This window comes from Phalaenopsis equestris, unplaced genomic scaffold, assembly GCF_001263595.1.
Source record: "Phalaenopsis equestris unplaced genomic scaffold, ASM126359v1 Scaffold001032, whole genome shotgun sequence".
Lineage (NCBI taxonomy): Eukaryota > Viridiplantae > Streptophyta > Magnoliopsida > Asparagales > Orchidaceae > Phalaenopsis > Phalaenopsis equestris.
Window position 1 is genome coordinate 1 of NW_018165471.1, and position 16,178 is coordinate 16,178.

Here is a 16,178-nt window from a genome sequence, read left to right on the forward strand (position 1 = left end):
ATAAGCTGCAGCTGCCCCAAACAGACCCTAAATTAATTAATTAATTTTAAAAAAAATGATCTACACTCTCAACGAATAAGTCAGAAGTCGCCCGCATATTAAAATTTGAATGAAAACATTGCCTAGATGAACTGAACAATTCCCCTTCAGCTTTGTTTCCAGGCTTATACTGGGGCTAGCGGAGACCTTCACTCCGGCTGGAGCAAGAAATCTAGCGGCCACCTTCAATTATTTTAGATTAAAACATCGGGCCTCGCTTCAACGTCAACAAATTGAAAATGTCAACAATGCTGGCAATATCGACCTTTTTCTTTCAATATTTTTTCTATAAATTGCAGAACTCCCGATCCACTTGGTCTCAGCTGCAACAGGGACCTCCTTCTTCTTCTCACTGTAAATCCCACAGCGGCTGCAGAGCTCCCTTGACGTCCATAAATGGCAACGAAAGTTTACATTGTGTAGGCGTTGACTATTCTTTCTTTTCTTCAAAACATTCTCTTTCGTTTCATCTCTAACGTGCTTTTGTTCGTTTGATTTGGATCTCTGTTTCATTATCCAGTTAATCTGTGATTTACACGAACCACTTCTTCTTTCATGCCAGCTGTTCGGCGAATTGCCTGAACGGGTTTTTTCATGCTCTGTTTGCTACCTTGCAAAGGACCGTCTTTTAATTATTTTGCACCCATTGTTGCTTCTAGTTGCTCGCAATTTTTCTCGAAGAATAAACCTTAACATGTACTTTCATTGCAAATTCGGTTTAAGAGATGTTATGAAAATAATGTGCTAGCATTCAAAGTGCCATTTAAGGCCATAAAATATTATCATGAGCTACCATACATTTTTTTGGAACATTTATCACTGGAATTAATTGTCGCAAGTTTTATTTAGGTATTACTCTACTTATGGACATGTTGAGAAACTTGCTCATGAGATATTGAAGGGCGCCTCATCAGTTGAAGGTGTGGAGGCTAATCTGTGGTAGGTTAGTACTTAAGAGCAATCTTGTTTTACTAAAACTCTGACAAAGGCGAGATTTGTAAATTTTATTTTTGGGTCCATCAAAGTAGGATTTACTATTTCATCTTTCTTGTTGTTGAATCATGATTTGTCCATGATTCACACAACATTTTCCATTGTTTTTGGCTAATTTTACTACCCCTTGTTCATAAAATGTCCTCCATATTTATGAGAGAGAGAGTAAAATATGATGATATTGTATTTTCACCCCTGCTTTAACGGGAGTTCTAAAGGTATTCTAACTATTTTACATGTATAAGCTTATCGCTCGGCTGCTCTTTAGCTCGATTGGTTGAGCTTAATTGACTTCAGACATGTTAGTAGAGCGATGCAAAACTATCGAGCAAATGGTAAATCTCCATGACCTTATAAGTAGCTTGCTCTCAATGGGTGACTATTAGATTCTTTGTTACGTTGTTAATTCTTGATCCCTTATTTGGAGTCTCGGGAGCCTTCGTGGAATGGTTGGTGATAGTATGGGACTACATATTTTCTCGAATTGGATCTACAGGAAGGTTGGCTACTTTATTTGGTCAGTTTTTTTTGTAGTGGTTGGCTCAGATGTCTATTTGTCTTATTTCAGTATTTGGCTTAAATCACTTGGTCATCTTTTTTTCCTCCTCATGGCTTTGTCGGTTTTGGCTCCGGCTTGAACAACTGCATTTGCTTGGCTTTGGCCTTGACTCGGATGGCTACATCCAGTCGGATAAATGGGTCTCTTGGTCTTCTTTTTGGTGGGCCTTCTTTTGTCGTACTCTCCTCCTCCGGATCATTAAATCTCCTCAGGATTAGCGCTGACACATTTTCGATGTACATTTGATAATCTTTTTTGAGCGTCTGTGTTTTTTCTCATTATTTTTTGTGGGTAGTGGGTTGTTGGTTGATTTTTAGATATTGATTTGGTTTACTTTTATAATTTTATGGTGTAAATTTCTACCTCTTTTCCATCGAAATATTCCAAATGCCAAATTTGTCTCTTTTCGGTTCTGTTTATGAAGTTTACCAAAGAAACATAATAGATAGTTAGCTTGGTCCACTGCCCATTAATCGGGCTTTTTTAATAATGGAAATAATTATTGTATTTTAACTTCTTTGGCGAAGCTTACTAAAAAATGGAATAAGCTTGGTCCATAGCTTAACAATCGGAAAATAATTATTAAATTTCAACTAAAAAGGTGAACTTTCATAGAGTGGATTGGTGCTGAGATCTATCATCTATCATGGCTGGTAAGAACTGAAGCAGTAAAGCTTGCGCTTAACTTCTGTTTGTGTTCCTTTGATGAATTTATTGAAGGAGAGGACTGCTCTTCTAACCTACTCAAGTTAAATCTGACTCAACAAATTCGGATAATGGAGTTTGTGTGAGTTTTGCTACGACTTGAATTCAAAATTATCAGGTTCTTTGAACTCACTTGAAATGGCTAATTCTGGACCGACTTTAAGTCATTTTTGTGTACTTGAAATTCTAGATCTATTAGGGGTGAGAGTGAATCATGTGTAAATTAAGAGAGCTCTGTTTGAGTTTAATTTATCAAGTTTTCTTACTACTCATTTGGTTCATTTATTGATGTTTTAAATTTCTCTTAACCAGTTTTGTTCATCAATGTTTGACTTGTTTGCTAACATAAATGAACACAAATATATCAATCAAAAGATAATTTTTTATTATTTTTTAAACAGAAAAGAAGAAGAGAAAGAATCAAAGTCAAAACCTCATCATGCAAGGGAAAAACTTAATAACATATTCTACCACTATTGCCACTATATATATAATGTTTATCAATGCTTAACCTTATTAAGCTTTTAACTACCCGATCAGGAGCTAATGAAGTTTTCTTTGCAGTTGCTTTGCTAAGGGCTTGTTTGGGATCAATTTTTTTTGTTTTGTTTTTAAAAATACATTTGTTCAATATATATTTTACATGTTTTTATTTTTGTTTCTAAAAATAAATCAACATGTTTTTGAAAACACTCAAAATAACATTTTACTAGTTTTGAGTGTTTTAAAAAATAATTGTATCTTAATCAAACATATCAAATATATTTTATTTCAAATCAAAATGTAAGTAAAATAAAATAATAGCAAAAATATAGAAATAAAAAACAATATTGATTCTGAACGGCCCGTAAGTAATTAAGCCATAATAATATGTTTATTAATGGCTCCATAGTTAACAAGGAGCTAAACAAAAGCTTTTTAACGAGTTGAACGCGAGCTATTTACCAACTTAAAACTAGTTAGACACCCATAATGTCTTTACTCAGTATTACCACTATTTTTTTCTGCAACTGATCAAATTGATTCTAATCTCAACAATTACTTGTTTGCTAGGTTCCTGAGACACTCTCAGAAGAAGTTCTTGGCAAGATGGGTGCACCTCCTAAAGGTGATGCACCGGTCATCAAAGCCAGCGGACTTCTTGAAGCTGATGGGTTTATCTTTGGCTTTCCAACTAGATTTGGAATGATGCCTGCACAATTCAAAGCCTTCCTAGATTCAACTGGTGGCCTCTGGAGAACCCAACAGCTTGCAGGAAAGCCAGCTGCTTTATTCTTCAGCACCGGCACTCAGGGAGGCGGCCAAGAGACTACAGCGTAAGCACTTTCGTTCTCTCTGTAGTGTTTTGGCCAACTTTATCGATCGAAAAGTATGAGTTTAGAATCCACTGATACTTCCCTCCTAACTATCTTCAGCTTGACTGCTATAACTCAGCTGGTTCACCATGGAATGATCTTTGTGCCAACTGGTTATACTGGTGGAGCTGGGATGTCTGAATTGGAGATGGTGAGAGGCGGATCTCCTTATGGTGCTGGAACTTTTGCTGGGGATGGATCAAGGCAGCCTTCTGAGCTTGAGCTGAAGCTTGCATTTCATCAGGGTCAGTATTTTGCCGGCCTTGCAAAGAAGTTTAGGACTTCTGCTTGAACCATTTGTATGAACTGAATCTACGTTTCTGTATCCTTCCATCTTCTGTTTGTTGGGCCCCTTTGATTTTCTCCTGAAAGTTGTCATAAAAATTAACTTGCGCTAGTGTAAGTAAGTTCTCGCAACTGGTACCAAAAGTGTTCCCTGCTCTTTGATATGGTTTTTAAGATGTTTGGGATTTGGATTTGGTTGATTTGGACCTTCATGTTGCTGAATATTAGGCCACGTTTAGATTATTTGGTGTCGGATGACAGGAATATTGCCTGTAGAGAGCTTACATGGATTTCTCTTAAACTAAAAAATTACGCCACTAATTATAGAGATTTGATTACAAAGCGATCAATTGAAATTAAGAGAGCTTTAATAAATTATTTCTAAATAAAAATAAAGCACTAATTGTTGTGAGTTTTGATTACATAGCACTTTAATGTACTTTATTTACTACTATAACACCAAGGAGTTTTTTACACGAAAAAAGTAATACAAATTTCCCCCAGGATTTATAACTGACATATTCTATTAAAAGGTTTGAAGGAATATTTTTATGAAAATTCTGCTAATTTTAAGTGAAAGAATTTTTTTTTAGGATTTCTAGCCAAAATTTGTGCTAGGAACCTAAAATATCTACCGCTTTACATCAAGAATGTACCACCAAGGATCACGAGGATATCCCATGATTTAGAAGAAAGAAAGTACAACAAAGTAGGCTCGCCAACACAAGACAAAAGATCCCACTTATCAAATTGGACGTGGCCATCCAAGCCAATGACGAATTCTAATTGAGCAAGGAGAAGGAAAGAAAGAATGATATGAATATGAACTTATTAGACTAGAGGGAGAAAGATAAGCGTTCGAGCTAAGCCCCACTGGAAAGCCGATCAAAGGCATAGACCAACCTATCAGTAGATCTGGCTGAATCCAGTTCTTCTGCATCAGTAGTCATCCCACAAATTTTCGTGAGATTCCTCATTAGAGACCAAGAATTGACAATACAATAAAGCTTGACAATTATCCCGAAGGACCCTTTCATCAAGGATTAAGCTATCCATCAGGTTACAGTGATTTTCCCAATACTTGATAGTCTAGTCTTGTTCTACCGACAAAAACTTCTCATCCAGCGGTCGACTGATCGACATACCCTATCCGACCGAATCAATATTATAGATCCAAAGCTAATCCAGTCTAACTGACCAACTGCACCGACTCAATCTACCCGACCAAACGGGCTTTACAAAGCCGAAGTCATAGTATCCCAGCGAGTCGAGTCATAAGGAAGCATAGAAATAGACTCATACATGTAAAATATACCTAGAATATCATGTAAAACCTCTATTCATATTATACACTCTCCTACATAAACAAAAAAAATCATTTTATGAATACATATTTTACTATTGATTAATACCCCGCCCACCCTTCCCCCTCTTCTCTTCCTCTCCCTCTCTCATTTCTTATGCACTAACCCTAGAAATATGATTCAAGAACAAATTAAGATTCAACTACCACAAATCAAGCTCATTTTCTCTTTTATTTTTCCTTAGACGTAATGATGCACTGACGCTTCACTATAAACAGACGTGCAATATTCGACACTTACCGAACATTGACACACATGCAATGCACTTCCAACACGTGTCAGACAAGTTTGTCAAATGTCCACTTCTAGAAAAAATAGCAGTAAAATGTGTAATTGTCCGTAAAAAAAAAAAAAAATTATAAATAGTAATAAAATGTATACTTAAATATCTTTCAATGATTTATTTTATACTAAATAACATGTATAATTGTATGCAATATTTTAAAAAATTATTGATGATCATAGGTGCATAATTTCTTACTAATTCTTTGACTACCATTTTGATATATTTTTCTTTTTTAAATTTAATTATCAATAAATTTTAGGGTCTTTTTTTTCATTTCATGTTTATTTAATTTATGTGATCACTATATATATATATTTATAATGTCCATCAAAGACGCATTTGTGCTGTATTTTTAAGGATAAGCCCAGTATTTTTAAATATAGGCATGCCCCATGTCTGTATCAGGGAAAAAATTTGTATGCGATAGACGTACGCAGCGCTGCGTACGATATTGGGGTTATACCGAGGGTACAAGGGGGTTACATCCGTGGTATAATCCCTTGTAACCTACCTGTAACATAAAATAAGTTTCGCGCTTTTGTTATCGTATATTAAGAATTTATCAGTAAGTTACAGGTAAGTTACAGAAGGTTACAGGGAGGTTATAAAGGGTTATACCGAGAATGTAACCCCCTTGTACCCTCGGTATAACCCATTATCGTACACAGCACTGGGTACGTCTATCGCATGCAAATTTTTTCCTTGCATTAGTGCATCCTAACTTGAACTCCTTTCACTACTTTTTGGTATCAACCATTTAGTTGTTCATCGAGCATTAGTTGAGCCGATCTGCTCAATCTTTTCTTAAATCTTAAGGCATGCCGCCTACTCGTTCTTCCTCCAACATGTTATGGTAGGATCTTATGTTATATATATTTTTATATTTATAGAACTATTTTTATCTTCAAAATCTATTATTTTTTTATCCATATTAAAATTTTATGTGATTTTAGATTTTGCATCATATTTTGGTTAGTCAAATAAAAGTATATTTTACTTATTTAGTTCAACATTTTTTTAGTTTGTTAGATATATATATACATATATATATATATATATATAATTTTTTTTTTTACCTACATCAGATTTAAAATTCTTACCTTTAATTTTATTTTTTAGATTCTCGTGCTTATTTTAAATAACAAAATTAAAAAAATATTAAGAAGTTATTTAGATTTGTAAGAAATAAGCAATTTTATAAGGAATTCAAGTGCAAAATGGCTTTTCCTCTTTGCTGGGAGTCAGATTTCGCTGTTGGAGACGAGCGTTGACCTTCACACAGCACATTCCATCGAGCACATTTTTTGTCTGGACTTCTGACGTAGTTCTACGTGCGGCGGAGATTATTCATGAGTTATTTTCAGGTTATTTCAGGGTTATTTTCAATAACGCCGAAATAACCCAGAAATAACCCAAAAATAGAGACCGCGGGTTATTTCTGGGTTATTTCGGGATTAACCTGAAAATAACTCATGAATAACCTCTGTCGCACATAGAGCTACGTCAGGAGTCCACACTAAAAACTTAGATCATTTCATCACCCCAAATCAACTCTCGCTGCCGCCACCTTATTCTTTAGTGGCAGCTGACAAGGCAACCGTTAAAATCAAAAGTCAACATGAGTGAAGTGAGGAAATCTAATTGTACGATAGGAAATCATACTTAGCAAGTCTAACATTATGTGATTATATCTAATCGAAGTGTTTTTATGCTTCTCTTTTTGTAAGATAATTCAAATTACTAATTTCACCCTTTTTTTTTTTCTTTTATGTCGAGTCTTATGAAGATGTAGAATGAGTGACAAGTTGAAAGTATATTCGCACAAAATTTTTTTTCTCTGTTTTTGACTTTTCTTCTTTATGATTTGATTCTTGAAGCTCCACAAAATCTATAATATTTGATTTCATTACATCATCTTTATAATATAACATCTAGCCATTGATATAATAGTTTTTCTTAAAGCTAAAATCTAATTAGGACACCGATTTTTGGTTATGTATAAATTTTCTGGAACTAAGTTTTCATTTGGGTTAGTCTTCTTTAATGATCCTTGAATTTTATTGAAATATTTTTGGGGTATATTTTATTTGATTTTGATGCTCAACATCCTAACAACCATAGATAACTCAAAATGGCTCGTGCAATATTGTCACAATGGTTGTAATAGTTTGTATAAGCTTTTATGTTTAGTGGCCCATCCCTCCACTTATCCAACAAATTTAATTCTTGTTGCATCAAACATCATTTCTTCATATATATAGAATCATATTCTTTTGGAGGAGCAAAATTCATTTAAGCACCAGTCAAAAAATCGATTTATGGTACATACACATCGTATAAAATCTAAATCAAATACTCTTATTTAAATTACCTATGATATACATCTCTTATGACTTCGTCTAAGATCAAGTATGTCTAATTCTTGTGTCTCCAATATGGACATCAAGAGTTACTCTCAAAAGAATAAATATTAATATGAGATGCTACTAGCACAAAATACTCGTACTTCTAAGAACCCATATGTTTTTTTTTTAATGCAATCTATTGTACATCCATAACGTTTTATTCTGGATATCCATATGTGACATATAGATGCAAAAGAAAAAACATATATCTGAAAAATGATTAACTAGTGTGAAGAAGTGTGAAAAAAATATCTCAAGATGAACAATATCTCATTTTACTAAGTCAATGCTAAGGTTATGTAATTAGTAAGTTGTATTAAGATAAATAAAGCAGTGCAAGTCACATAAAAATTCCATATGCACACCCTAAAATTTATATTTGATTATAGAGCTAATGATCATCATACATATTATAATTACATAATTTGACAGTACATGACATGGGGATATATTATACGATGATTGATCACACCCTTCTAAATGAGGTCTCTCATGACATGTCTGAATGTCCATGCATATAATCAATCAATTTCAAGATCTCATTTGTACATCAATTCAAAATTGAGTCTCAAGGGGGTAGTCATCTAGATGCTTCTTGCCATGGACATGATTAATCTAATTAACCATCTGAATATTATATTTCTTTTGTAGTTACTTGGAGCTACCAAAATTTGAGCAGTGTAAAAAATGAATTGTTTTGAACCTAAATGTTATGACTTGTATCGTAAAGCTTCAAATGTTGCTAATTAAAATCTCTTAATAATTAATTAATCAAATCCCAACTAGGTATACTAAAAACAATAAATCTTAAAGCTAAATTAGAATGAATCCTAATCTGATTTAACTCTTCTTCATAATGTAAGAAACGAGCTTGTAAATGCAAATATAATGTAAGATAAACGAACCACAATCAAATATTGAACAAATTTGATGTTAGGATCAATATTTTCTAAAAATTTCAAATCTTTAAAACAAGAGATTAAACAAATGAAATCTCAAATAAATACTTGTATAATGTCGACAATGAGTATTTCCTCTAATAATATGAAAAAAAGAGAGGATTGGAACTCTAAATCAGTGAATTGAACGGGCTATAGTGGAGTGTAGACAACCATGATGGAGAGCACACAAGGAAGAAGAAACAAATGAAAAGTTTCAGCCATCAGATTTGATATATAATTGTATATGAAAAATATGTCAACGCGAATATGGAAAACGGTGAACAGCTAGGACGGAAGATACGAGCGATCAAATGAGCCATTTGACGATTCTTTGAGTTAGATGCTGGCGAAGGAGACGTTTAGTTCTAGCGATCAGATGAACATAATAGGGAATTTCTCGCAGAGTGGCGATCGACCCTCAAGAAAATCGGCAAGAAACACTCCTTTTTGGACATACTGTCGGCAAACTCAAGGCACTGCGAATGACCGACAAGCTTTCTATCGACATAATCGGTCATTCGGTCCTATTACATGTGAGTTTTTTTTATAATTATCAAAAGATCTCCCTAAAAGGCTAATGATGAGGGAACTGATATGTAATTTTGTAGAACTTGGACTCATTCCTATAAGTAGTGGCTAATGTCATGAATAAAAGATACGCATTTTTTTTATGTTCTCTACTTGTCTCTCTCGATAATGTTCATCCGCCGGAAACTTTTCTATTGAATTTTAGTTCATAAAGCCATCGAAGATAAGTAAAATATGAACTTGTTGACTTGCCATCAATCTTTCAGTCATAAAACTTATGCTGGAAATTCAATCATATATTTTGTCCATAATAATCAGCGAAAATCTTTTACCAATTGTTTCTGTCAGTTCGGGCAGATTTTCCTATAGTGCTAATTAATTTGTTCAACCGAAGCTCTTGAATCTGTCATCGCTTAAAATAACAGCGCTAGCTTAATCTCCTCATTGAACAGACAAACAGAATATATCCAAAGCTTTTTATTCTGCACTGAACTTACCTGATTTTTAATTTAGTTAGCACTAATTTTGGGATCAGAATGAGGATATAATGCGTCGTCTTATCTGATCAAAATAAATAAACCTAATTAAATCTAAAAGAATCGTTTATCTTACAGGATACTCATGCCAAGATAAATGTTTACGCCTAATCAACTATTAACATAATGGAATATAACTATCATATGTGATGTTGAAGGCTAACCAATCTTTGCCTTCCACCACCGCATGGATATGCTCAAAGCATAATAAGATATTGTAAAGTATATAAATATATATATATATATATATATATATATTCCTTTAAAAGTAGTAGTAGTTCTCAATGCTGGAGAGTTGAGTCCAGAAATCGATCGGAGGGAGCTCATTGGTGGCCACTGTAAATGTGCTCGATATAGGAACAAGACAGAGCCCAACGCTTCTAAGATCTTTCTTTGACAAATTGCCATTCTTCGTCCGCTTATCCAAAATCTGTTTTCAGATTAAGTTGAGTATTATTAAGCTTTTTCATTGTATTAATACGTGATTAAATCTGAATTATGATAGAAAAGTTGCGAGTAAGTAATTACCTCTTGGTTTTTCCTCTGGAGTCCATTTGTTAGATATGGATTACTTAGTCCCTGGCATTAATTTATTTATTTAAGAATAGAACGAATAAATCTTAATTGGGAAACTAGTTAGTCCCCATAATATTTTTATATTGATTGAAATGATGTTCATGGTAGACTATTTTAACTTTTATATGACTTTTGATTTAAAATGGCCTCCTTCAAAAAAGACAACATTTTGACAATTTTATCACTGGGAAATGGATTTAACTAATCTAATAACTTAGAATTAAGAAAAGGGCAAAGGACTTACATTCACTTGCTCGTGGAGGAACTTTATGTATTCTATGGCTTCATGGAGAACTGAAGCCGTATCAGTCTAGATGAAGGAGAAAAATATGTGATTTTTAAGCATAATTTGATATAAATAAGTTCATATTGTGATTATAGTATGTAGTATAGATAAAATTAGAAAAAGCAATGAACTTTATGTACTTTTAATAATATCGCTTTGGGCAATGTGATTTAAAAGCATGTTATTATATAGTCATATATTTCTTAAGACAAGAGTACTAATTTGTCCAAAATTTAGTAAAAAAAAAAATAATATTTTGACAATTGATTCGACAACTTTCCTTTACGTGTAACAATTTTGTTAGTATGATGTATATATATTAGGGGTGCGTGGAATCAAATAAAGCATCAATGGATGGATCGATGTGTTGAAAAAGTCAACAAGGATTTAACATCATCACCTTTCCAAAAGGTGATACCAGTTGCTGGAGTGCTGTTATCCTGTCACCTAACTTCTCTTTTCTCACCTAAAAGAACATAAACCAGCAGCTTTTTATTCATAAATTATAAATTTATTCCATTAATCTTAATATAATTACTTTAATATATTTAAGATTAAAATCGATCAAACCTTACCTTAAAAGTTGGCAAGGGGGAAGGTGTTTCTATTCTAATCTTCTTTGCAATCGGGAGAATTGAATCTCTCCAAGCTGTTCTGTTTGACTAAATTGATCCATACAAGAATAAATAACAAGTTCAATATTTATGATTGTAAATCTATATTAATAAACAAACTATGAATATATATACATACCTTCGTTGTGGAGTCAGAAACAATATTGCTGGCCGTAGTGCTTGAAACGGGAGAATTTTTGACCGTTGGAAAATTTTGAATTTCATCCATGGCGGATTCTGAAAGGGTCTGATACAATTGAAAGAAGCTCTGACTGATCATATCCATGGAAGGATCATGTATTTTACACGGTCTTGTTGTTGCTCTATCCTCGAGCAGTACAGGTTGGAAGTTAGTCCCGAAGCTTTCACTGGAACACCAAATATTCGTATATATTTAAGCTATGTCTAAACAAGCATAATTAAAAAAAAGGAGAAAGATGCAAATGGTACGCATATATAGCTTACAGGAAAGATTGGGACCAATCAATTGAGGAAGACGAGAGATCTAAACTGGAAGGATGGGCACTCAAGTTATCAAAGGAGTCAGCTTTCCTGAGTTCAAATAAAGCAGTGGTCGCCGGAGAACACCCGAAGCTTTCTTCAATGTCGCCGGAGTTCACGGCCGTCGAGCAGGGGAAGACATCGCTGCATCTTAAGGAGCTCAACAGGTTGAAGCTGGATAATCTTCCATGGAATTCTTCAGCCATAGTGAGGCTGGTTTTCAGTTCTGATCAACAGGAGGTTCAGAAGATTGCAATGGAAAGACTGGAGTCAATGTCTTTGCTTCTTTATAGAGAGGGTATGGATAGGTTCTGATATTAGTTTTCACAATTTAAACGCAGAAAGAAAGTGGAATTATAGAGACTAAAGTGAATATAATGACATGACATTATTAAATTGTATTTATGCCCTTTCAGAAATGCTTCACACAATATTCACATATGTATTTTAATTTATGTTTTTTTGTAAAATTATAATTGCATAACATTGCTAAAAAAATAATATTTATTAAAAATATGATTATAAAATTTAGCATTATGGTGGAAAAAAAAACTAAATTTCAATCACAGATAGGATAAGGAATGAAGAATCACTATTGATAAAACAGAATTAAAGGCACTTGAGCAGCATGTGAATAGCAGTAAATTTTATGATTTTTTTAGATAAAAATTTCCTTGTAGGATTCGAATCGCTTTCTCAGCCTAGTTTACAAGTTGAACTTAGGTGAGTCAAAATTTCGAGGTTAACCATCAAAAGTGAAATTCACCCAAAAAGAAGTTTCTTGAAGAAAAATTCTTTTTCATGTCCCACCAGTCAAAGAAGTTTACTAACCAAGCTAATAATATCTGTCTTTGTTTTCATTAGCAACCAAGTCAAAGGTTCTGGAGCAAGAAGCTATGGCACCCACTCATTTTCTAAAACCAGTACAGTTCTTGATCCGGATTTCAAACTCTACTCACGCTCAAATGAGGTTTCCCAACCATCATTCCTGCATCAAAAGTGACCTTAAAGTAAAGAGAAGAATCCAGCTGGAACAGAAGGGCCCTTTGAAGTACCAAGATAGGTTTCCGCTCAACTCAAATCAAGTAAAGGTCTCCTCCCAAATTAATTTTAGGATGTTTATTTTAGAACATTTACTTATCATGCATGTGATGTATGCTCTATGTAACAACCCAATTATAGGTATTCTTAATCTTGTAAGTGTTGTTGTTGGGTTGACTTAATTTTCTACAAAATTAAATAGAGGGGAAGTGGTACTAGCAAACGTTATATCATTATAACAAGTAGTTGAATGAAAATATTGTAGCACAATGTTAACAAGGGGCAAGCGATTCACGCAAATATTAATATTTATTTTGAAAATCACTTTACGTGCAATCACTCACCAACGCTTCACAGAATAGCAAAAATATTATAGCACAATGTTAATTAAATACGTTTTGAATTGGACTATAAAGATGCTCATTTTTTTTCTTTTTTTTTTATAGAACATTAAACGTTAATTTAATTCTTTGGAAATTAATTTTAATTTTAATTAATTGAATTATGTTTATAGTACATGAGAAATGCGATGACACAAATTTCAAGAAAATTCAGCGGACTAAGTAACGTGAAAGTTTGGTCAGGGATGACCCATAGAAGGAATACCAAAAGTTTCATAATTAGAGGATGAAAAGACCGATTAACCAAGTAAAGATCCCTTAGATCAGGACTTGAAAATAACTAGGCGGAGGCCGTCTAAGCCAATGACCAAGATTCACCAAATCGAGGGAAGGCCTCAGCCTGACTCTTACCTCAGCATTAATAATCGACTCATAAAAACCTCTGAGACACTTCATCAAGTGGCTGAAGGTTTTACCATGATATGTTTTGCGGAAAACCTGAATGACTTTTCGTCAAGGGGTGAGCTACCTGTCAAATTATAGTGATTCATCTCCTGCCCGACAGCCTATTCTCATCCCAACGACAAAAAAACATCTCATATAGGGGTCGACAGTTGACAGCTGGACCAAAGCAACCAACTGGTAGACTCATGCCAACCAAGCTAAATCGTAATGACTGAAGATAAACAAGAGCTATTGATAGCCTAGAGTTCAGACAATCGGACACACGAGCCTTGCTGAACCAAGGACTACCAATCTAAGTCGGCCAAATGATGGGGCGTAGGCTCATTTATGTAAATAGCCAAAATACTCCTATTAAAGCAGGGGTGAGCTTGTAATTATTCAAATTATAGCTCTTTTGTTTATAAATAGGGGACCATTGAAAGACTAAATGATTATGCAATTCCCTCATTCTACTATTCTACTGTTCATTACGATGCACTCTCTTTCTACTCTCTTTACCCCTCTCCTATTTTACTTTGTATTCCTTTGGTGAGACTCCAAACATAATCAGATTCAACGGGTTTATTATTTATTTTTTTATTTTGACACCACATGTAATCTTTCAATAGAATGTTTTTTTTTAACATGAGAAAATATTATGTACCAGCAACCACACATTCGAACACCTAATCACAAGATATCACACGCGTGCAAGTTCGTGTGCATAATAACGTGATCTCCAGTGATTGATTGTCTGGATTTGCAATTGTCTGCACATAATATTTTCTCATATAACATATATTTTAAGTACCTCTTACAAGTTGTCCAACATTTTTTGCATGCACATTTAGCGCAATTGTTTTTTCTACATTTTATCATTTATTGGTATCCGAAAGTGTGCACAAAATCGATCTCCTTAAAAAAAATTAAAAGAAAATAATTATGATATATATTTGCCGATAATTATACATATTTTGTCGAGAAAAAAAAATAATAAGCCTTAAAAAGTATGAGGCTAAATCACTGTTTTTATTTTATTTTATTTTATTTTATTAGGATATTAAGAGAAATTAATTATAAATACACCTACACTGCATATACGAGATTTTTAATTTAAAAAACTAAAGATTTATAATCACTTGTAAGTATTAATTAAGAAAATAGAATAAAAATTATTAAATTAGATTCAAATGTTGTTTTAATACAAACAATAATTTTTAAATCTTGTCCCAATCCTTAAGATCTTATGGCTACCTGATTAAGGTTGCCAAAACGACTCTTTGTTCGTGAACGGCTCGTGTTCAGCTCGTTAAGCAAAGGAGCCGAACACCAACACAATTTTTGAGCTCGAAATACACCCCTAGGAACAGTTGAATCAGATGTAGCACATAAAATGAAAATAATAAGTGAAATTGCAATATGTTAAATTCAATTAATGACCCTCCACTAAAAATAAAAAAAAAAAACAAGTTGGTTGAATCAGATTTTTTACTATTAGGTCCAATTACATTAGTACTAAATAAGGATTATGAAGAATTAGTTAATCCTATATCATCTAATCCATAAAGAGACCTAAGAGAATGCTTCCTTCAACATTGTATTGGCCACCACATGTCAGTTAATTATAATCATAAAAAGGTGATTAGTTGATAATTCTTCAGTAAATTATGGTTTGATTATGGCCCGCCATTGGTTGCTGAAAATAATCAGGCTTTTTGGATAAATTAATAAGACGAAATTGGATTGGATTAATGACAAATCTCACCTAATGTTGCACCAACTGCAGGTTGGGGGACTCTTATAAAATTAAACTTAGTCCAACATTGACTTGACCTCTATCGTAAGCTAAACTGGACTTTAGTTTGCTCTTGTCAGGATTCGGGACAGTATATATACATGCATGCATCAGCTTAAGTATACATATTTTAAAATTTTTAGTGCCATTGTAACAATGTTGAAAGCAGAAATATAAATGAAAAGAAATAAAGTTAAAAATAGATATAAGTATAGGCTGATAAGAGCCTTATCGGAAGTGAAGTATGAGGAACATATACCAAATTAAGGTATATCAAAATAATATTAATTATAATGTTCATGTGAGGACAAGATAAACATTATGCATCTAAGATGTTTTAAAACCCGTGTTTAATAATTATTTTATTTGTATCACATAAATGAACTCCTCTATAAATAGAGATGATCTTGTAATCAAAAGGGGTGTCCCCAGAATCCAGTTATTGAAGGACTCATTTCTTTCTCGTTCTCCCGGTCCAAATCTGATCCTTTTTAAACTAAAGAGGGTTTGTATGCATACCATCAACATCTTCTCATTTTACGTATCTAATGCCTTAATAATATATTTATATATCTAACACCTAG

General features: G+C 33.4%; 2 protein-coding genes across 2 annotated transcripts; one reads left to right on the plus strand and one right to left on the minus strand.

Annotated features, from left to right (window-relative positions):
• Positions 1–106: 106 nt before the first annotated feature.
• LOC110032817 (probable NAD(P)H dehydrogenase (quinone) FQR1-like 1) lies at positions 107–4,095 on the plus strand. The gene is made up of 3 exons (XM_020736579.1): positions 107–458; positions 3,350–3,612; positions 3,712–4,095. The coding sequence occupies exons 1-3, from the start codon at positions 279–281 to the stop codon at positions 3,941–3,943; spliced, it is 675 nt and encodes a 224-aa protein (XP_020592238.1). The 5' UTR covers positions 107–278; the 3' UTR covers positions 3,944–4,095.
• Positions 4,096–10,258: 6,163 nt separating this feature from the next.
• Positions 10,259–12,256, minus strand: LOC110032814 (transcription factor bHLH112-like). The gene is made up of 7 exons (XM_020736576.1): positions 11,938–12,256; positions 11,612–11,840; positions 11,434–11,520; positions 11,259–11,324; positions 10,817–10,882; positions 10,525–10,575; positions 10,259–10,426 (listed from the first exon to the last, which is right to left on the minus strand). Exons 1-7 carry the CDS (start codon positions 12,177–12,179, stop codon positions 10,259–10,261), a joined length of 909 nt encoding a protein of 302 aa, XP_020592235.1. The 5' UTR covers positions 12,180–12,256.
• Positions 12,257–16,178: the final 3,922 nt, after the last annotated feature.

What these genes read in the sequence shown, in the direction of transcription:
- LOC110032817 (XM_020736579.1), top strand. Translation starts at nt 279, where the DNA reads ATGTCAACAATGCTGGCAATATCGACCTTTTTCTTTCAATATTTTTTC. An exon ending in GCAACGAAAGTTTACATTGT is followed by an intron (nt 459 to 3,349) that starts GTAGGCGTTGAC and finishes CTTGTTTGCTAG; the next exon opens with GTTCCTGAGACACTCTCAGA. An exon ending in GGCGGCCAAGAGACTACAGC is followed by an intron (nt 3,613 to 3,711) that starts GTAAGCACTTTC and finishes AACTATCTTCAG; the next exon opens with CTTGACTGCTATAACTCAGC.
- LOC110032814 (XM_020736576.1), bottom strand. Translation starts at nt 12,179, where the DNA reads ATGGCTGAAGAATTCCATGGAAGATTATCCAGCTTCAACCTGTTGAGC. An exon ending in CCCCCTTGCCAACTTTTAAG is followed by an intron (nt 11,325 to 11,433) that starts GTAAGGTTTGAT and finishes ATGTTCTTTTAG; the next exon opens with GTGAGAAAAGAGAAGTTAGG. An exon ending in TCCTCCACGAGCAAGTGAAT is followed by an intron (nt 10,576 to 10,816) that starts GTAAGTCCTTTG and finishes AATTAATGCCAG; the next exon opens with GGACTAAGTAATCCATATCT.